Source organism: Lampetra planeri, chromosome 31, assembly GCF_965212315.1.
Source record: "Lampetra planeri chromosome 31, kcLamPlan1.2.h2, whole genome shotgun sequence".
NCBI classification, from domain to species: Eukaryota; Metazoa; Chordata; class Hyperoartia; order Petromyzontiformes; family Petromyzontidae; genus Lampetra; species Lampetra planeri.
Genome location: NC_136137.1, coordinates 8,286,121 through 8,307,790, shown reverse-complemented (window position 1 = coordinate 8,307,790; position 21,670 = coordinate 8,286,121). Strand labels below are relative to the sequence as shown.

The 21,670-nt window shown below is 50.2% G+C and overlaps 2 protein-coding genes across 5 annotated transcripts in view; one reads left to right on the top strand and one right to left on the bottom strand.

The window, feature by feature from the left end:
• The window catches only part of DYNC2I1 (dynein 2 intermediate chain 1), a 39,459-nt gene extending 37,480 nt beyond the window's left edge, over positions 1 to 1,979 (top strand). For all 3 annotated transcript variants that reach the window (XM_078609193.1, XM_078609191.1, XM_078609192.1), the window contains exon 20: positions 1,402 to 1,979. In XM_078609193.1, the coding sequence (XP_078465319.1) occupies positions 1,402 to 1,576 (175 nt within the window). In that variant the 3' untranslated portion in view covers positions 1,577 to 1,979. The remainder of the gene's footprint in view (positions 1 to 1,401) is intronic.
• CFAP221 (cilia and flagella associated protein 221) overlaps positions 1,863 to 21,670 on the bottom strand; it is a 62,752-nt gene continuing 42,944 nt past the window's right edge. Inside the window, exons 16-22 of one of the 2 annotated variants that reach the window (XM_078609195.1) lie at positions 20,455 to 20,597; positions 15,862 to 15,942; positions 13,301 to 13,423; positions 10,729 to 10,905; positions 9,984 to 10,133; positions 9,332 to 9,429; positions 1,863 to 6,517 (exon numbers count right to left, since the gene is read on the bottom strand). In XM_078609195.1, coding sequence (XP_078465321.1) covers positions 6,340 to 6,517; positions 9,332 to 9,429; positions 9,984 to 10,133; positions 10,729 to 10,905; positions 13,301 to 13,423; positions 15,862 to 15,942; positions 20,455 to 20,597 — 950 coding nt within the window. In that variant the 3' untranslated portion in view covers positions 1,863 to 6,339. The remainder of the gene's footprint in view (positions 6,518 to 9,331; positions 9,430 to 9,983; positions 10,134 to 10,728; positions 10,906 to 13,300; positions 13,424 to 15,861; positions 15,943 to 20,454; positions 20,598 to 21,670) is intronic. The other variant, XM_078609194.1, reaches the window with a different exon arrangement.

Genomic DNA, 21,670 nt, shown 5'->3' with positions numbered 1-21,670 from the left:
ACCATCGCAACTGTCCACTTAACATTTCGATTTCAATCGCAAAGCTTCAAGGGTCCTTTCAATTGCCTCGTTCACCCACCAGGTAGTGCATGGTCTCCCATGCCCCGACTGGTGAGGTGCTTGTCGAATGGCAATCAAAGCAAACGTCGTGGAGTCGTCAGAAGCTGGAATATGACAAATGAAGTGTGGAATAAAATGGAAGTTGCTTGTTCTGTGCAGTCATTGGCGAGTGACCCATGAATGTGATAGACTGGAGAAACCTGGATTTGAAGCCTTCGTGACTGCAAGGATTCATACTCTTAGGTTTTTTCGGTAAAGTCACGTAGGTAAAAATTTACTTGTATTTAAGGGCTTGTTTCTTGGAATTTTGCCTCACTTGATACAGTAAATCTAGCTGTGACGGTCCCACCTGATGACAGAGACTTGTGTTGCCTCCGAAACGTGATTTATAAATGTATTTCTATTATTTAATTTTTATTATTTATTTTTACCTACGTGACTTTACCGAAAAAAACCTAAGAGTATGGAGAAACCTGGTTTAGTGACGGTTGCCCAAATGTGAACCCACCCTCAGTATTGACAGCCGTGCTTTGACTTTGGCGTGAGTCACCTAAGCCACGTGCCCACCTCGCACTTGTTAGCCTCTTTGATGACTCCTCAATTCACCAGAAGTAAACCTAACATTCCAGAGCCATAAACAATCGGACAAATCAGCACAACATATATCAGCAATGCTGTGGTTTGTGGTCATCTGGGTTTTGTTGAATGATGAGTGTTATCTGGGTTGTTTGAATGTTTCTGAATGAATGTGCCCATATCAAGCGTCTGCCGTGTGTTTAAACGTGTTCTCTCGCATTGTGAGCTGTGGTACATCTGCTCCAATCCGGGCAACACGAGTTTGATTCTCAGCAGCCGTGAATAACATCTGTGACACATGGCATCCAAAATTGTCCTAGGTCTCCACTTCGGGTTGCCACCTATGAAGTAAAAAAAAAAACTGGGACACATTATGGGAATATTTTCCCCAGTACTGGAAGAGGAGATGACTGCATGGTGAGTGCATCGTCTTGAGTGGTGTATTGCTATGCAACTTACGAAAACTGAAGTTTTTAATGTCCAGGGAATACTTACAGATGTTGCAGATCAGCTCCCTCAAAAACATGATCCTAGGATAGGTGGAAACCCAACCTGCACTCAATCTACTCAGCCTTAAACGAGTACTTGGTGTGGTGCGCAAACCACAGCACTTATAAACAAAAGGCGTACATGCTTACTACTGGCCAAACCAGCCCTTCGTGTGTTGTGTCAGCCTAGCCTATATACATGTGCTCCACCGAACGGCACCAGCCTCAGCAGTGTTTAACGCTACATGCGGGACCTGTACCTCCTACGGTGTGGCAGGGTGGTGGCGATGGCTGCGTTTGGAGACCCGGAGAAGCCAGGCCTCCCATCGGGCCTGGTCCTTGCCAAGGAAGGTGGAGCTGTCGAGGTTCATCAGCTGTCTTCCAAATTGTCCACCCCGGACGAGGATGAGGTATCCCGGCTGGAGACACTGCTCCATCAGCCGGCGGCATAGGTCACCTCCGGCCTCAGGGAGTGATCTTCTTGTGGCACCGGCGGTGTTACCACCCCTGGCTGTGTGTGCCACTGTTCAGGGTAACGTGCGAGACAATCGGTGCTGCAGCAGCAGCAGCACTGCCCCTTCAGAGATGCTGGGATGCAGTGAGGCTCAGAGCAAGGAGATTATAGATCAGGACTTTATACTGTACATGCAATGGTAAATCACTTTAGAAATGCCTCCTCCTCTACAAAATGTTTTTTTTTTACTAGTTATCCCTAAAACATATTCATAGGTTTCAAACGATAGTCCACAGAGTGTATTTAATGAGCATACGATACATTTGTAAGTACATTTAATTACAATTACATTTTGCGATTTGTCTCAAGTGGCGATGTAAAATAAACACATGACGCCATTACCTTGCTGTGCACATTGCCGTGCGTTCACGTGTGACGGTGTGCTGCAAGCGGCGTTGTTTTGGCACGCTGTGTGATGCTGTGTGACGCCGTGTGATGCAATGGATTATCTTAGTGCTGTCTTTTCAAGCCGCAAGATGTGGCGGTCGGTGTAATGCTATGCAGTCTGTGCATTGTGGGAGGGATCACATTAATAGGCATTGAACAATTCACTATCGCCTTCGGCCATTCAATGAATCGTCGTGATTCGGTGACACGATTCAATTGAAGAATCCATTCTTTTGTTCCGTCCCATTTGATACAGCCATCTGCGCTGTCCCATGTGTTCTGTTTGGTCTTGTTTTGACGTGTTTGCCTTGTTGCTTCGCTTAGATGGTTCTACCATCCTGCGTAGTTAATCATCCATTTATTAGAGACTTTTGTGCGAGTACCATGAGCGTACAAATCGAGTTTTAATTGATGGAACAGTTTGCACCTTTTCCCCTTCAGGCACTCTGTGGAAGCGACATGGACCGCATGTGCTCTGCCCGTTGGCTGCAGGGCAGGTGACGGGGAGACAGACAGATATCTGATTTTTCACTCTCTTCCTCTTCAGATGCTCAAGCAGCCCTGTGCCTTGAGCACAAGGTGTTACTATGTCACTGAGCAACACGTGTGTGTATGCGCGCACGTGTGTATATGCGCGCGCGCGCGTGATAATACGCGAGCGAGGCTGCGTGCGAGAGTGCGCTTGGTGCTGTTGTTGGATGATAAATATTATATGAAAACCATGAATTCATGCATTTAATTTTTAGCGAAGAAATTGACAAAAATGATGAGTAATGTCATACTACCTATAGTGTGTCTCGTCACACTCCATATTTCCACATTATGTGGGAAAGGAGGGGAGAGGGCGGGAGGGAGGGGTGGGGGATGAGGAAATGAGTGGATTGGAGGACAGAGGTGGCAGAGGAACGAGGGAAGAGAATGGAGGGGTGGAGTGGAGGTTGGGAGAGAGGAGATGGCGGATCGAGGGTGGAGAGAGAAGTGAGAGTAACGCAGGGAGGAGGGAGGGAGCTGTGTAGCGCGTGCACACGAGCGAGGCTCTGGAAGTAGCCCATGATGAATTGGGGATGCGACGCTGTTATCTACATGGGGCCAGTGGAGCGCAGTGTGCATACGGCAGCAGATGTGAATGGGGGAAATTACGACAAATTGGCCAAACATGGAGAAAATGCAGCCGCATACACCTTCCTCCATATGCACAGAGACAGAGACCCCTCTGTATTGACTGCTGGGGCTGTTAGCGAGCACCTATAGCACACGAGAGAGTGGTGTGACTAGCACCATGCCTGGCCGCATTTATCTCCCCTGAGCTGATGTTTATACACCTCAATATATAATTACCTAAGGCGGAGACAACCTAGGCAAAGCCCAGGACATATTAAGATATCACTCGCAACATTTGTCAGCCCTGGCCTGGAATCAAACCCAAATCGCCGGGTTTGTAGCGCAGTGTGTAAACCACTACGGCACCTATACACCAGCACACACATGCACACTTGTACACGATTGTGTAAGCCCAACAATAACGGTAGCAGCTGAGCACTATTGTAGATCTTGGCCAGAATCGGAGATCCCATGCTGAAGCAAGCACAGAGGGGTGGCGTGTGATGTGAAGAGAAGCGTAATGTGGTAAAACAAACCTCTCCGCTCGCTGCACCAATCCCATTTTAGCCGGCCACGTCGCTGGCGTGCAAACAGCATTCCCTTCGCCCACACGACCTCCACCCAGCCACGTAACCGGAAGCGGTTTGACCCTCCGCCCACTCAACTGCGCTCCCTCTTGCACCTCGGTTACTCAGTGCTTCACCCTGGTGCCATTCGCACAGGCTTGAGCGTGACAACGTGGTGGGCGAGGTCACGCATGTGACCGTGTGGTGAAACGGTGGTCTCCTTTTCTATGATGGGGACTTGATCAGGTTACGTTTGCATGTTCATGTGAAGGTTGGCGAGTGAGCCGGTGGACGACCTCAGGGGTCGTTTCGTGGTAAATATATGAAACGCTGCTGGTGAATGATCGAATCGGGCAGTGGTGTGTGAACGCGATCAATGGTTTGAGGGGTGGTGAGGTGTGTGGTGGTGAGCGCGTGTAAGGAGGCTTAAGGACGTGTGGTGAGGTCACGATTAGGTTTATGCTTCCGCACTGCACGCAATTTTGTGCCTGTTGCCCAAGATGTCACGGGAAATCACCGCACGATGCCGCCACCACCAGAACGGAAAGTGTCCCCTTTCGTGTGGATCGCCATTCCACCGCACATGAGCGATGACACCCAGAGCCCATAGACTACAGATGCTGGAATCAAAGATATGTCTGGAGCCAAACCAACACGACTGTGATTAATTTGAGTGCACGCGCAGGCGTGGCGTAGATGCACCGCAATCATCGTCCTGGCTGTGGGATGGGTGAATAAGACGGCGGTGATCCAGTGGGAGCACAGACTCTGGGGAGAGCAGCGATTCTTTGAGAGCGAGTATAAGAGCGCATTCGAGCATCTAACACAGTTTTACAAGCGCGCCCTGATTCCACAAAAAAATCAATCCCGGTGACAACAAAGGCTGAAGACACAGGCACTGAGGGTCATGTGGCCCGGGAATGGGGTCTCTCTTGTGAAGTAGGATGCACATGACCCAACCAATGTCCGTTTACATTGCCCAGCGCAGCACACACACACCAAGTCATAACACCCTCGAGCACATTCACCTGATTATAACGCCCAGCGCAACGTACACGCACGCACAGTTCTAATGCTCGGCACAGCACGCTCGCTCGGCTATTACCCACAGCAATTGCAGGTGCTCCTCGGTCCACCCACAAACACCAACAACGTCCACATCGCCAAGAGCCTCGTGGATTTAATCAGAGCAGCATTCACTTGCAGCACCACTCGGGCTGCTCTCATCCCATCCTTCACAGCGGTGCTCGCAGCACTCCAGCGAGGAGGGCCTGGCGTGGCGCATTCGGCGTGGCGTTCGCGTGATGCCTGGCGCTCACGGTGCAAGGGTTTGGATCTCGGAGGTGGCCCAATAAAAACAAATCGCTCCCCACGCCCCCTGTCCCCAGCCCCACTCATGGCGCTTAGCGATGTCTATCGGTGCACAGGAGCTGCTCCAACAGAACGGCCGCTCCCTCCCTCGGCTGCCACTGCGTCGCCAGTCCCCGACCACGCACCATCGTCGCTTCTCGCGACGCGTCCCTTCCGTGGATGCTTGCTTTTCCTAACGGTTAATATTAAACATCAATGTCCACTGGCTCCAAATATAAAGGCATTTTGGGAATTGGCTGTCAGAGGCACCTCTGTGCAAATGATTATTCCCTGGAGCCAGTTTTGGCCAAGAGGCAAAAAAAAACCCATCGTAGGTTGAAATGTAAAATGGTGGCAGCTGCTGTGGGTGTTGTTCAAAAGTTTAGGAGAGATTGCATACTGCATGTGTTGGGATGTCTCTCTGATGATAAAAAATAAAAACTCCATATTTGCCTCAAACTTGTATGATGTAGTGCAGTGGCGCAGCATTACCCCACCTATAGGAGGCTACCAAGCCCTTTATTCACAAATTTTCCTGCACGGTATCCTTGCCAAATCCGCCAGGCAGTGAAGTGGTTAGTGGGTTCGTGGAACCATTTGTGCTAATCTTTTAATGTTATTCCCCTTTGTGCGTGGTGATTTCTTTGTCCTTATGCTCGATATTTTCTTTCACTTGCAAAGCATTACATTTAAAGGCTACAAGGAAACGTACTGAAGCAAGACTGCCCTGATAAAGAATGCAGAAATGCAGTGAGGCTTTCCTGGATGAATACATTCATTCGTGATGATTATCATTAAGTGGGTGTATAATAAGTGGGTGTAGTGTGGTGGTAAGCCTGGTGATAATTAGCCAGACCAACATTCGCCTGGGTTGCAGTAGCAAGAAAACAGCGTGTGCAGGATGTTGCAAATGTACAACCCTCTGCCAATCCACTGCTGAATTGAGGGCCTGCCAAGGCCGAGTGGATCTTGAAGGATATTTGACCATACTTCACCACGCTGGCCAATGTGGGTTGGTGAAGATGGGGAGCATAGCCGTGCGAGCAACCTATGACAACCTGCAATGCATGGTGGTCACCAATACAAGTACATCTGAGACCTGATGAGATGGGGCGCATTTTTGGCCAATTGGTTGCAGGGGTGCAGGGTGTAACACCACTCAAAACTAACGGAGAACATTCTGCGTAAACGTTGGACGTGGGTCCAACCCAGCGTCTGGGCACATGCAGGTAACGGAGGCGAAGGGTTACGGTCAGGGCAGGGGGAGCGGGGGAGCGCGTGAGCATCGATTCACCCGTCACACCCGTGGGCCCGAGCCGCTGTCCGGCAGCACGAACGTTGCTGCCACCATGCTGGGAGTGAGTGCTATCCCCGGGGCGCCCCCTCCAATGCTCTCCTGGTCCTCGGGCGACAGAGCTCGCTGGAGCACCAGCGCTTCGCCCAGTAGCAGCGTCGGTGCGCCCGCGAGCATCGTCCTGTACGCGACACGGTGGGGTCAGCTGCAGGTCACGGCGGCAACTCGTCCAGTGCAAGCGGACTTCACAGCGGACGCGAACTTCGTCTAGGAGCACGCTGTCGTGGAGGTGTTCGCGGCTGTGTTGTAAGGCTGCGCTACGAAACCGGGGTGACCCGAGTTCGATTCCCGCTCACGGTCACAGCGAGTGACAATTATCTGAACCAGTCCTGGGCCTCCGCTAGGTCGACTCAGCCTCGAATTAGTACCTGGTGCTGTGTATAAGCATCGCCACTGGGTAGACAAAGGTGGTCGGGCTAGATGCTGGCCACCCATGCTGGCCTTTATAGGTGTTCTCGCTAGCAGTACTTGTCCCAAAAGTATCTGAAGGCTATATATAAGGGGGATCTTTGTCTTTGTTGTACGGCTCTCTTGACGTTATTTTGGGTCGTACCGCGTTTTGTCCGGCACCATGTCTGATGTTACGTTCCACGCGCTCATAGGCTTTTTCAGGAGCACGTGGAACGAAACGTCGGACATCAAGCCAAACAGCATGCGGTACGACCCACAGATACATTGACTAGCGATGGGTATGCTTCAATTTGGCCGGGCAAGTCAGGGGTCGGAGGAATGAGATGGTGCCACTGAGATCCTGGGTTTGAATTTGGGGGCAGCCACTTGTGATGAGTGTAGCGAGAAGTTCTCAGTTCTCACTACATGTGTAGTGATGTTGTGTGTCTCTCTCTGTCTCTGTGTTGTCTCTCTCTGCTCGTGTGTCTGTCTGTGTGTCTCCGTGTCTGTGTTTTGTCTCTCTCTCATATTTAGTTCTACTTGATGACGGTTGCTTGTGTTGCAATCGAAACGTCGTATTCTATTATTTAATTTATTTTCTTTCTACATGACTTTACCGAAAGAACCAAAGAGTAATTCCTGCAGTCATGAAAGCTTCAAATCAAGTTTGTCGTCATGATCTCAACCCAGTCACCAATGACTGCTAAAAAAAAAAGTGTTTTGCTTGCTTTGGTAAAAAATCCCACCTGAGAATAAAACCCCCATCTATTTCACTGCCACGTGAGTAACATCTCTGCAATAAAGTGCACGGAATAATCTGGTGACTTCTACTGGATAAGAGGTCACCAGAAGATGTATCAGAAGTAGTTCTGGGATATCACCCTCTGCGGGCCATTCTCTAACGCGGACAAGGCATTTCATTGCATGGCACGCCGCCAAACGAAATAAAATTGGGCAAAGCACAAACAGACCGTGCTTCATTTAGCATCCCCCGTGTAAACACGGGAACGAGGAGCGCGTAGCGGTGGTGGGCGCACAGGTGCGATGATCCAGCACTTCGTGGGTACGGGGTTTGGTGGATGCTGCTCGTTGGTGAAACCCTGAGAGCCGCTGGGCTTCGAGGTGGCGTGGAGGCGGCAGGTGGCTGTGTGACGGCGCTTGTGCGGCTCTTGGGGTGTTAATCCGCCCGTCCGTGTGCCAGAGGTGTGTGGGAGGTGTTCCCCGGGTGCTCTGGTTTCCTCCCACACGTGAAACTTTGCTTTAAAAAAAAAAAGGACAAATATTCCTTTTCCAATGCAGGACCCTCCTGAAGACGGTTCTCGAAACTGAGTGAGGAGTTTTTAAGTAAATGAATAACTAAATCTTGACTTAAAGCTTTCGTGACTGCAGGGATTCATATTATTTTTCTGTAAAGTATCGTAGATATGTTCAAAGAAAATAACAAAAACTGCGACGTTTCGATCGCAACACAAGCGGTCATCATCTTTCCCACCTGATGACGACTGCTTGTGTTGCGATCAAAACGTCGTGGTTTTTTGTTGTTTTCTTTGAACCTATCTATGTGACTTTACCGAAAAAGAACATGGAAATGAATAACTAATTATTATTGTTATTATACAACTCGTGTGAACACCTCGAGGCGTCAGGGCGGTGCTGTGGTGACACTTGTGTATCGCAGCAAGGAGGGATTGGGTTTGATTCTCAACTCGGGTGCCTTCTTGCGTGGAGTCTGTATGATCTTCACCTGTTCTACATGGGATTCCTCTGGGTTCCCTATCTTTCCTCCCATAGCTAAAACACAAACACACACAATGTAACTGGTATTGGCCAAACATCCCAAAGCAACAAAAAAATACCTGCAAATTCCTCAATTGGGATCACACACAGCAGCAACATAGGCCCCCTACAGCTAAAACTTTACAGGAGCCTCCAAAAAAAGAAATCTTGACACCGAGTGAGGCTTTCCTTGGTAAACAAGCATCATAAAAGGGAAGATTATTAAATCCAAAATAATAACAAATAATAACAGAGACCCGTATAGGCATACCCAGTGTGAACACGTCCACTAGAATAGCAGCTTGTGTGATGCAAGCCAGCATGCAGCGTGAACATCGTCTCATGAAAAACACCACCGTGGCCAGTGCAGGCAAACTGCATCTGCATAGTCAACACTCAATCAAGCCTTTTTGGACACATAAGCGACAGTCCTATTACATATAAGTAGCGTGAACACCTACACCCATAGAGACATACCCAGTGTAAAAAGACTACACTTGCATAATCAGCAGGGGGTGGGGGGAGTGGGGTTTAAAGGCCTCTGCACAGCACACATCTGCATACAGAACACCACGGAGCTTAACGTCAGTGCACTTACCCGGCGCACCGTGCCATGAGGTGTAACTGCCTGCAGCTAGATCGCGACCACTCACCGGTGCGAAATCCACGCGGGGCTTCTAACAAGCGCAACAAATCTCACGAGGAGCCTTTCACAGCAGCGTGTGTGCATGTGCCGGTGGTGAGGGCGTTGTGTGAAGGTGAGCGGTACCAGCTGGGCGTGGTGGAGTTGGCCTGTGAAGAAGAGGTGAAGAAGAGGAGGCCCGGCGGCAGGAACCTCTGCCACTCCATCGCACCCCTCCCTGCGTCCTGAACCCACGCGGCGGCACACGTGATCACTCCGCCAACTCAACGTGCACAACCCACTCGAATAAAGACCACACACCAAAACAAAGATCCCCCGTGTAGCCTTTAGCAGACGGTTAGGGAAAGGGCTTGAAGCGATCAAGGCCAGCACGGCGCACGAGAGGGCAGCTATGGCTTGCGCCCCCGATGCGAGGAATGGAACGGGGCCCCCAGCGTTCGATCGCTGTCCCCTCTCACCGGAGCGCGTCTCACAAACGCGCGTCTCCAAGGATATAGGCCGAGGCCTCTTTCGTGCCACGTCTGCAGATCACGTGACACAACACCCACCGATCACAGCCACACTACTGCAGAATTTGACACTGCCGCCCTGGACGGACGCCTACGTTGCCTAAAGCCGGCAGTGCCAGGGTCCCCAGCCCTGACAATGCCGTCTCCTCCTGCCTGCGCTGCCCTGGTGCAGCGGCACTACCAGCACGCTCGCTGGCTATGCCAGTGCTGCCGACGGTTCGTAGCAGAGACTGAGCGTGGTGGTCAGGTCGCATCGCTGGTGGCCTTACCCTGCTTGTGAAGGCCCTGCGTTGGGTCCGGGGCCTCCTCGCAACAGCCCCTGGGCCCCATGTCACCCCGCCACTGGGAAGCGCGGAGTCAAGATGGACGTCCACGTGAGGCAGCATTGAGACACGGGCCTGAAGGCTGGGCACTGCGCTCTGCACCATTGACAACACGGGAGCGTGCAGCTCATACAGCGGCGCTACGCAACATCAGTACAAACTCAACATAGCTCTACTCAACATGGCAAACCAAGAGTAGGCCAAATGCCCATTATGGTCAGCTCCTCCAGAGCTCCCTCTTGCGTAAGCGCTGCACCTTTACCTTTTAGAGCAAAGGGCAGTTTCATAATAACCTCACTCGACACACCAAACCACACTTGTCACGGCACATCATCACCAAAGCCAAAGGCCTCCACATAGCCTTAACAGACTGTTGGGGCAAGTGCTATTCACGAGCACCTATAAAGGCTGGCACGGCATACAAGGGGGTTGGTGGTCAACACCACGCCCAGCCGCCTTTGTCTCCCCAGTGGCGATGTTCACTAACCGCACCAGGTACTCATTTGAGGTTGAGTCGACCTACGGGAGGCCCAAGACCGATTCAAATATCTGTCACTGATATTCATTATTCGTGAGCAAAAAAATCAAACTCGGATCGCCGGGTTCGTAGCGCAGAGCGCTGACCACTGCCACCGCTGCCCACATCATCACCACACACACACGCACACTGTCGTGTGGCAGCGACCCTTACGAAGAGAAGCGGCGAGGGGTGTGGGGGGGTGAGGAGCAGTGCGGCGGGTGGTGACATCAGCTTGGGACCGCCATCAGGGTCTTGGGTCGTCTCACGTCCTCGCTCTGTCTGCTCCGACTTCCCCAGACCACCGATAGCCGGGTACCCACTCAGCTGTTGCTGCTGCTGCTGCTCCTCCTGTAGACAAGACGAAGCCAACAAGCCAAATCGTGCTTTGTTAAGCTTTCATAACCTTGGAGGGCAAAGTGCTGTTAGCGAGCACATCTCAAAGCTGCAATGGGGCAAGGCGTTGCCAGCGCCACGCCTCGACGAATCTGTCGCCCCCAAAGTTGGTGTTTACACACCACATTAGGTCCTGGTTGGTTCATTTAAGGCTGAGTCAACCTAGGGGAGGGTCCTTTTGTCAATTCACTGCTATATTAGGGCGTCCCAATGCCATGCGGGTCGTGGGAGTTATTTTGATCATACACCACTGCCCCTGTACATTGGCTGGGATCGAACCCAGGTGACCTGGTTCGTAGCACAATGTGTGAACCACTGCGCCATGCTGCTCCCCGCACAGAATGGCTGTGTTGCCATTGCAAGTGACAATCCGAAAAACAACAATTTGATTAAACAAAGAAAGTGTGACACGCGCAATGGAAATGGAAATAATTTGCATACATTTTGCTGTTGTTAGGATCTCCCAAATGCATTAAATCCAAATAAATCTCAGACCCCCGGGCTGCGACCCATAAAGCCCCTGCGTTAATATACATAAGACCCACACCACACACGTACACCAACGCAAGGCAAACTCCACCAAAACACTACAAATAGACCAATTACACAACAGCAGACCATACATGTCCAACGCACCACAAAATCCGCATAAACCAAAGCAGCACGTACGCAAAATACAACGGTAATGGTAATAAAAAAGCAATGATGTCAAGTCATTGTATCTGTTTATGCGTTTCCATTTTAGAAAACGGGGAGGCACTCAATCGACACGACAAAAAATAGCAACGTCTTTATTTTGAGGGGAAAAAAACACTCAACACGCTCAGCAACAACACCGTGTGGCCTTTAAAAAAACAAAAAAAATGTATAATCAGCGACGTTTTGGGCCCATGGCCCTTCTTAATGGCTCTTCTTCATAACGTATAGAAGGGCCATTTGCCTAAAACGTCGCAGATTATATATTTTTTCTTTTAAGGCCAGTGTTGTTGACGTGCATGTTGTTCATTTAACACACAGGCTTTCGCGACCAATATTCAAAATAGAGGTGTTTTGTGTTAGATCGCGTAAATATAAATGTGTCCTTAAGCCCACCACCACCCGACAGCCAATTAATCAGGTCAGTTTTAATCTGGCTGTCACCTGATGAAGCTGGTTGTAATTCGTGGCGAAACGTCGTACTCAAATTGTAAATGTTGTGGATTTGCTCTCCAACACACCGGTGTGCTGTACTCGTAACGAATTGGCACGTTCTGTTTACGTGACAAACCTTACCAATTGGATGCGTCGGGTGGTGGCGGGTTTAACGACACATTTATATTTATGCAATCTAACTAAAAAAAACCTCTATTATGAGTGTGGTGTTGTTGTTAACTGTGCCTGTGCACCACTGCCAACGCAGCCACAGCAGCATCACCGAATAATTAGTTTACTCGATGGCAATCAAGAATGTCGATGTGTTTCGTGAATTCATAGTGCAGTCAACTATGGCACAGCGACTACTTTAAATGTCAGGCAAACAATGAATGGCTTAAGCTTGTGGGTGGCTTGGTAGTTTGGGTGACTGCTGTTATTTCAGAGCACTGACCCTGTATGCGTCACTGAAGGTGTATTTTTATCGTTGTGCTTGCTGAACTTTGCTAATTTTTGGGAAATGTTTTAATGTGTTGTCGTTTATCTGCACTAACATATTGTGCACGACACTGCAGGTCCCACACACTCACCCACCCACACACTCAGCCACCCACTCACTCACCCACACACTCAGCCACCCCACTCACCACACTTCATGTGACAATACTTCTCTGTCTGCTTCTTCTTCTCTACGCACTGCTCTCTGGAATTCCCTCCTCCCATCATCGTCTCTGCTCCCCAAGCTCTTACAATAATAATAATGATAACTTTGCTCAATTCAGGAAATGTGTTATAGTTTGTGTTCTCTTCTACAACGTTGATGGTGTTGTTGCTTGCTGACCTGTTTGACGTTGTGGATCTTCGGGCCTGTGTTCAGCGACTGTGTCGAAAATAAAATCATGGCTCACGCCCCCCAAGTCTTCTTTGCAAAAGTGGCGTTTGTCTCAATGGGATCTTAACTTGTTATAAACGCTTTACGTATTCGGTTTGTGAGCATATATATACATACATAGGTACGATCATGGATGTGCCATGAAATGTATGAATTTATATTCGCCGAATGATTCCAATTGAACGGTTTTAAAGTTTTATTGGAGAATAATATAATTACGTACGGGGAACCTAACTGAAGAAAGGTGCCTTTAATTTAATAAATATTTGATTGATCGATCGGTTGATGAATGTGGGGCATGAGTGAGTGCAGACGGAGCCGAGTCACCTGGGGCCTGGGTGGCAGGCTGCGGGGCCCGATCGGGAGGGCCGAGCGGCTGTAGGTGAGGAACGCATCGTGCACCGACACGGGGCGGTACCTGCCCAGCTGCTGCGAGTCCAGGTTCACCTGCTCCGAGCACAAGCACACGTAGACAGAGAGATCTCCCGACTCGCCGCGTAGGCTGTTGGGGCGATAGGGGGCGCAAATGGGCACCTCCCAGTCGACGCTCGGGTATCTGTGGCTATACAGATGAATGCGAATCGTACGAATACTCTGGACTAAGGGCGAGGAGATCGCGCGGAGCACAGTTTAACCTCGCCCGTGTCATCGGTCTATGGTTTAACCTTGCCCGTGTCATCGGTCTATGGTTAAATGTGCAACTGTGTAGAACTGATGAGGTGGTGGTGACAGGAAGATTCCATCTCTAGCCCCGCCTACTCCCAGCATATGTAACCATCTTTGGTTGCAGTGGCTCTGCATTTGGCTCAAGCAGCTCTCTCGCTATATTTCTCTCAATGGTCCGCCAGCTGTGTTTGTTCACCTGAGGACGATCGCTTGTGTTGCGATCGAAACGTCGTGTTTTTTTTACCTTTTAATTCTTTTCTATCTACGTGACTTTACCGAAAGAACCAAGAATATGAATCCCTGCAGTCACGAAAGCTTTAAATCGAAAAATATTGTCAGCCAATTCATGAGCATTTACACATGGGAGGAAAACTCATCACCCGGAGAAAACCCACATGTGCGAGGAGGAGACACTATCCCATCCAGACGGGAGGGGTGGAGTCTACATTGCTGTACCGCCTTCTCCTGGCAAACCAGGCCACGGCACCTCCCTGATGGCCACAGAAAGGGAGTTTCACGACATTCGTGCGTTCCACCAACCCTCGCCTTCAGTGACGGATTTCAGGCATGCACCACCACCACCAACAACCAGCTAATTATCCCTCCTGTAAGAAAAATGTTGCTGTGATGCCTTTGATTATTGCTATTTTCCTAAGCACATACTGTTGGCATGTTAATTGATTCTTTTGATTTCTGGATATTGTTGGGGCTGGGCGGGGGGGGGGATAATTAAATTCTTCTCAAAATCTTAACACCTGCAGAAGGTGCGAGATTGCTGTGGACCCACCCACAGTTATATCAAACACCCACTTTTAATTCAAACATTAATTCCAATTGCGACAGGTACATTAAGCTTGGCAACATATTTATTGCTTAGCTGCATAGGAGTGGGGCTCAAGAAGTGTGATGTCTGATCGTATTGTTTCATTAAGTAACCTGTGTGCTTGCCGACAAGTTTGTGCAAGGGTACTGCATCACTGACCCTCTACGAGCGAGGAGCGTTTAATAGTTAAACCAACGTGGATGTGAAGATTGTCGTTTTCAACAAGGAGGGTTAATCCGCAACTCACATAAGCTGCCCCACCCCCTCTCCGTGCAACTGAGCAGTAAGGCTGCAACGGCACCCACGGGTGCACCAGGAGCCAGCATCGTGCTCCGTTGTCCTGGCTGATGTTCCCACGTTGCAGCAGCCACTTATTTAAGGCTGAGATGGCAGAGAGGGCCCAGATTCAAATATTCTTTGCCACCGATGTTAACTGTGGCAGGGAACTGAACTCATTTTAGCGCGGTTGGTAAGCATGGTCGGCTATGTACTGTGAAAAAGAAGTTAAACATATATACGTACGGGTTATAGCATAGCGCTATAACCACTGCACCACTACTCTCTACAAACGCACACAAAGACAAAGATTCCCTGAATAGCATTAACAGACTGTTGGGGCAAGTGCTGCGAGTGAGCACTTATGAAGGCCGGCACGGCACACGAGGGGGTTGGTGGCCAACACCGCACCCCCAGTGCTGATGTTTACACACTGCACCAGCTACTTATTTAAAGCTGAGTCGACCTAGGAGAGGCCCAGTACCAGTTCAGATAATCGCCACTGTTATTGGCCATGAGCAGGTATCAAATTCAGGTCGCCGAGTTTTTAGCGCAGCACACCAACCACTGCGCCACCGCTCCCCATACAAGCGCACACACACGTACATACACACGATCTAGGTGAGGACTGAGGATCAATTCGGATAATCGACACCGATGTTAGCCGTGGCCGGGGAATCGAACTCCGGTTGCCTAGTTCGTGGTCTAGTGCGCTGGCCACTACGCTGACCACTCCACCCCCTTGTGCACACACGAGTACAAGCAAGCGGGCACGCACGCACGCACCCACAAGCGAACAAGGGCCTCTCCTTGTGTCTCCTTAGACCGTGGGGGCAAGTGTTGTTCGTAATGGCGAGCTTTTCTGGGGGAGGCCACGGTCAGGTTTAGAAGAGACGAATGGGCCACCAATCAAACGCGCTGGCTCGGGGTTGTACACGTTGAAGCTGTGCCGCTGAAATAATAGTGCACGGAGCTTATCGCCATGGCAACACTTCCAAGAAAACAAGACCATTTGAATCTGTGCGGCGTCTCTCAATGCGGCCGCGTCTTGAGAGGCTGAGACACACGCACGTACCGACAACACGGGCAGAATAAAATGGGGGAGCAGAGTTGCGCGCCGTACCTTCAGGGGTAGGTACGGCACCTCGATGGGAATCCGCACCTCCGTTGGCTCGAGGAGTTGTGGCTGTGAGGGTCGAGAAGCCTGCGGGGTGGGCGGTGGGAGGACAAGCGAGGGCAAATGGAGAGGCGATGGGAGAGATATACAGATCGGAGGAGTGAAAAGAGATGGGAGTGGATCACGGGAGGAAATGAGAAAGGAGAGTTGATCGGAGAGATTCGGAGAACGTGAGAGAATGCAGAGGGGATGAGATTGGAGGGGATGTGAGACAGAAGAATGAATGGTGATGGGAGATGAGAAAGGAAATGAAGATGAGAGTAGATGGGAAAACAAAGATGAGATGAGAGGGAGTGTAAATGGGAGAATTTATGAAGGTGAAAGGAGATGGGAGAGGAATATGAGAGATGAGAGGGAGAAGACAGGAAGGGAGAGATGGGAGAGGAGAATGAGAAGAGACATGAGAGAAGCAATGATGGGAGAGGATTAGATGTGATGAGTAAAGGAGGGAGAAGGAAGGGATGAATGAGAAGAGAGGAGAAAAGATAGCAGTTGGGAGAAGAGATGAACGATGAGCTGGGAGAATGGGGAGAGAATGATGAGAGAGAGGAAGAGACAAAAAGGTTGGGAGATCCGGAAGGAAAAAAAATCCATCAAGGAAAAGAATTAGGAATTGAGGAAAGAGATGAGAAAAATAACATTAGGGCTATCATTCGCATGTTTAATCCACTACATTCTATTATTTAGAATTCATCCTCGCCACGGTCTCAGGTCAAACGATGTACCATGCGTACCGTAAGCAGGCACGTGTTCACGCATGCTGGTAACGTTGACCTTTATTTAACGGGTAAGTCACGCGGAGATTACCATCTCAAGCGCAGCAGAACTGGCCAAGAATGCATCGCAATATCAAGAAAGGCACGGCCCAGAACATTGCCAAACAAAGAGCGCGCGCCATCCGATTGCCCCCTCGCAGACTGCCCCATTGCATGTTCTCCCACCGACGTTCAAAACACGCCACGCGTGCTGCAAGACTGCGACGCATTTGTACACAACTAACTGGGCTGCCCAATACAATCTGAATGAAACCAGTTGCAAGGTTGCCAGGTTTTAGAGTAACTGCTGCTGCGGAAGAGGGGTCCTGCAAATGAAGAATGCGTTCCTGTTATCACTTTCACGGCTCTTCCGACGAATTCAATTTATAATTATAATAATTAATAGGGTATATGAGTGGTGGCGCAGTGGTGAGTGCACTGCGTTACAAACCTGGTGACCGGAGTTCGATTCCCGGTCAACTGTGATTGATATCTGAACCGGTGCCATGTGAACCCTTTAACCAAAACCAAGACTCACCAGCATGGTGAAGTATGGTCAAACAAGCCCCCCTTTTGCGCAACAAGGAAATGGGGGTGGCCTTCATCCAAGTAGTGACATGACAATGGGTGCAATATTTAAAAATGTTAAATAAGCACAAGACAAATTTTAATTTAAACAGGGTAGGTACTGTGACTGCATGCTCATTAATACTGGTATTATACTGAACACAGCGGTGTAAAATATATCGACGAATCAATTATTACACACATTTATTTGCATGTGAAGGAATGGATGTTTGATTCACATATATGTTGTATGTAGTGGGCTGAGATAATCCCACCAGCCATGAGCAAGTGGCTAATGCCCACACGTGCCTTCCCATGTGCAGTGCCCTCTTTGCTCAATTGTATTTCCTAAATCCCACTGGCGCTTCGGGACTTGTACTTGTGTGAGGTGCGATATATCGAGTAACTAATGATGATGATGATAAATTCACCGCAATGTTTAAAAATAACCCATTTTGTAAATCCAATCGTGACCCTAAAGTGACAATTCACGGAATTGCGAGGTGGATGAATCATCGCAGAGCCTCGCCCTAATAATTGTCCAAGTGATTTCCTGCTGAAATTGGCATTGAGGTTGTGCTCATCACGTGTTTAGAGCCCACAGCCATTGGTGGAAATTCCACATTCCTATGGTGGAGGCCAGCCTAGCCACAGGGAAACCACAACTGACTTCCCCACAAAGCGGTTAGAACTTTGCCCGCCTGAAAAATTGCGCATGTTACAAAATGTTTATTTCAATATTTTATCGACCCCCGGAGGGATGATGGGCTAAGTCAACCTCCAACCAGGGTTTGAACTCACAGCATATCGATTTCAAGCCGCTCGCTCTACCGCTGAGCAACCTGGCGAGTTCCAGCATCGCCCGGTATGTATGTTGAACTTCTTTCGCACCGTATGTAGCCATCCGTGCTAATCAGAGGTCTCTCTCCACGGGAGATCCTTATGATAGAGTCTTAAGACTTAGTTTTTTCCCCATGACGATTGTTGGAGAGAATGATTCTGTAGATCCGCACAGAGCGAGTCCAAATCCAGCATTGCAGGGGGCTGATACCGCAGAGTGAGTCCCAACACAGGCAGTTGGTGGGGGGTGGTGGGGGGGGCTGATACCGCAGAGTGAGTCCCAACAAAGGCAGTTGGTGGGGGGTGGTGGGGGGGCTGAGACCACAGAGTGAGTCCCAACAAAGGCAGTTGGTGGGGGGGTGGTGGGGGGGGCTGAGACCACAGAGTGAGTCCCAACACGGGCAGTTGGTGGGGGGGCTGAGACCACAGAGTGAGTCCCAACACAGGCAGTTGGTGGGGGGTGGTGGGGGGGGCTGAGACCACAGAGTGAGTCCCAACACGGGCAGTTGGTGGGGGGGTGGTGGGGGGGCTGAGACCACAGAGTGAGTCCCAACAACAGGCAGTTGGTGGGGGGTGGTGGGGGGGCTGATACCACTCCTGACTATCGGCGCAGGAGAAGGAGCGACCTGTCACCGTGCAGAACTCGATTGGTGTTTGAGAAAGCGATGGCTTTGAGCAGTAGAGCAGTGGTTCCCAACCTTTCTGGACCACCGTGTAGTCAAAACTACAGGATGTTGCTTGTGAGAAAGCATCATATCTGCAACAGGTACGCAGAGCACTTCCCACACACACACACACCCAAAGACAAAGATCCCCCGTATAGCCTGAATAGACTGTTGGGGCAAGTGCTGTTCACGAGGACCTATGAAGAACAGGGGGTGGGTGGCCAGCACCACGCCCGGCTGCCTTTGTCTCCCTAGTAGCGATGTTTACACACCACACCAGGTACTTATTTGAGGCTGAGTGGACCTAGTAGAGGCCCAGGACCGGTTCAGATAACCGTCACTGGTGTTGGCCGTGAGCGAGAATCGAACCCGGGCCGCTGCATTCGTAGCGCAGCGCGCTAATCGCTACACTACCGGTCCCAAACCCACGTTCACACGCACATAAATCTTATCTTGACGCATTCTTGGCCAATTCCCCTTTTCAGTAATAGATTTTAATCTCTGCGATGTGCTCGTAAAGAATGCCAATAAAAATTGCAAGTATTTGGATAAACTGTGCATGTTAAACGTCCTTATAGGACTCTTATCAATGTATATCTCACATACTAGGGGGCGAGTTGTCACTGTTGTCATGTAAGGTGCACAATGGACGTTGGTAATGGTGACTCGCACGAGGCTGCGTGTGCAGTGCAGGGCACACAACAGGCCCTGCTAATACTGAACAGTCACCACGGGACACTCTTCCTCTCACCGCACAACTCCCTCGCACTCCGCCGCATTCTCACTCCGCTCAATAGCATCCTCATGCGGCCTGCGTTCAGTCCACGTAGCATCCTCACACGTGCATTCCCCGCCATGGATATCAACTTCAACCGTCTCGTCTAAGCCATTCATAGTATCCTCGGTCTGCATGTGCTCGTAACATCTTGGCAGGCTGTGGGCACCACTGACGGAATCCTCACACAGCCTGCCTATAGCAACGCATTGCATCTTAACTCAAGACAGCCAGCACCTGCCCATCTCAGCATTCTCACACAGCCTGTCCCCACTCAGTCTTCTCAGACAGCCAATCCCAACCCCTCATACAACCTGCACACAACCAGACCCTTTGGTCATAGCATCCTGAAATAGCTTGCCTTCACCGACCATAGCATCTCCACACAGCCAGTTCCTATGATTCATAGCTTTCTCACGCAGCCAGACCCTGATCACACAGCATCCTCACACAGCTAGCACTTGTGTTGCATCCTCACGAGAGCCAGACCCTCCACTCATAGCATCCTCACACAGCTTGAACCTAGTAATCATAGGATCCTCACACAGCCCGTTCGCGACCGTCAAAAACGAACATCCCCTGTATAGCCTTAACAGACTATTCGGGCAAGTGTTATTAGCGAGCAGCGATTATGGCCGGCATGGCATGACTAGCACCACGCTCGGCCGCCTTTGTCTCGTTCGTGGCGACACTGAGTCGACCTAGGGGAGGGTCCAGGACCGGTTCAGATAATTGTCACTGGTGTTGGCCGTGAGCGGGAATCGAGCTCGGGTTGCCGGGTTCGTAGAACGGCGTGCTAACCGCGGCACTCACACAAGCACACGCACCTTCACGACTCATTGCACCTTCGCACAGCTTAACCCCACTCCCTAACAGCATCGTCACGCAGCCATTCCCTACCACTGCCAGTGTCCTCAGATAGCCTGCCCCGACTCACATTGTCCTCAAAAAGCCTGCCCACTGCCACGGGCTTGAATGACACTGGAAGGATCCTCTCTATGGAGATTTTCAAAAGCCTCTCCTCTTCTTCCTCTGACTCATCTCCACTCCACGTCGCTTCCCTCTCCGCCGACACGTGCCCTGCTCACGACACATGAGCGCACATGGACACACACGGGCACACAAGAGCACACACGAGCACACACGGGCACACACGAGCGCACACAACTGGCACCCAGTTGTGATAACGCAGCCTGTATACATGCTAGTTCATCAGATATTGCCGCCAAAGCAGGGTTAGTGCATCAATGGGCGACTACGTGGGAATGAATAGCACATCTTGTATGCTTGGGTTGTAGTGTGTCAGGAGATGACACTACAGCAGTGGAACGTTTGATCTATCCGTAAGGAGCGTTTAGTGCTATCCTCTCGCAATGCGCGGGTTTCCTCCAGGTCCTGTAGTTTCCTTCAGCCCATTAACGTAATTAGCTGAACATCCCAATGCGGGTTCCATCTGAAAATCACAAATCAACTCAGCGAGGCTTTCACGGGCAAATAAAGGGTATCATTATTTCTTATTGTGATTATTTAGCGTCCGTAGCAAGCGTGTACATTTGCGTACAAGCAAGAGAAGGCGGTGTGCGTATGTGTTCGTTACATCTTGCCGTGCGCTAGTTACATCTTGGCATGCGCTAGTTACATCTTGGCATGCGCTAGTTACATCTTGCTGTGCGCTAGTTACATCTCGCCGTGTTAATAATGCACGCAGCGCTTTGTGTCCTGGGGGTGTGCAGCCTGGATTGCGGTCCCCACCGCCCGCATGAGGCGGTGGCTCCTGCACGCTCCCACGCCTCCTCGTGACAGCTTCAAACCGCAATCGCAACAAAAGGCACGGCACACTCTCCCCCGTCAGGGCCCGACAGCCGTAATTACAGCCTTTCTTTATCCACAAGCTGAAACGAAGCTACATTTTAATCATCTCCCAGGTAAAAAATGTTTTTACTCTATCAATACATTTAAAACGTAATAGTAGCAATGTAATTTACGTATTCGTAATAGGAGTAACGGTGCGCTGGTGCGTGCTATTAATCTGCCGACCTGCATTCGATTCCGCGCCACGGTTAACATCGGTGGCGAGTGATGTCTGAACTGATGCAGTGGTTTGCGTACTGTGTTATGACCTGAGTTTGATTTCTGCCCATGGCTAACACCCA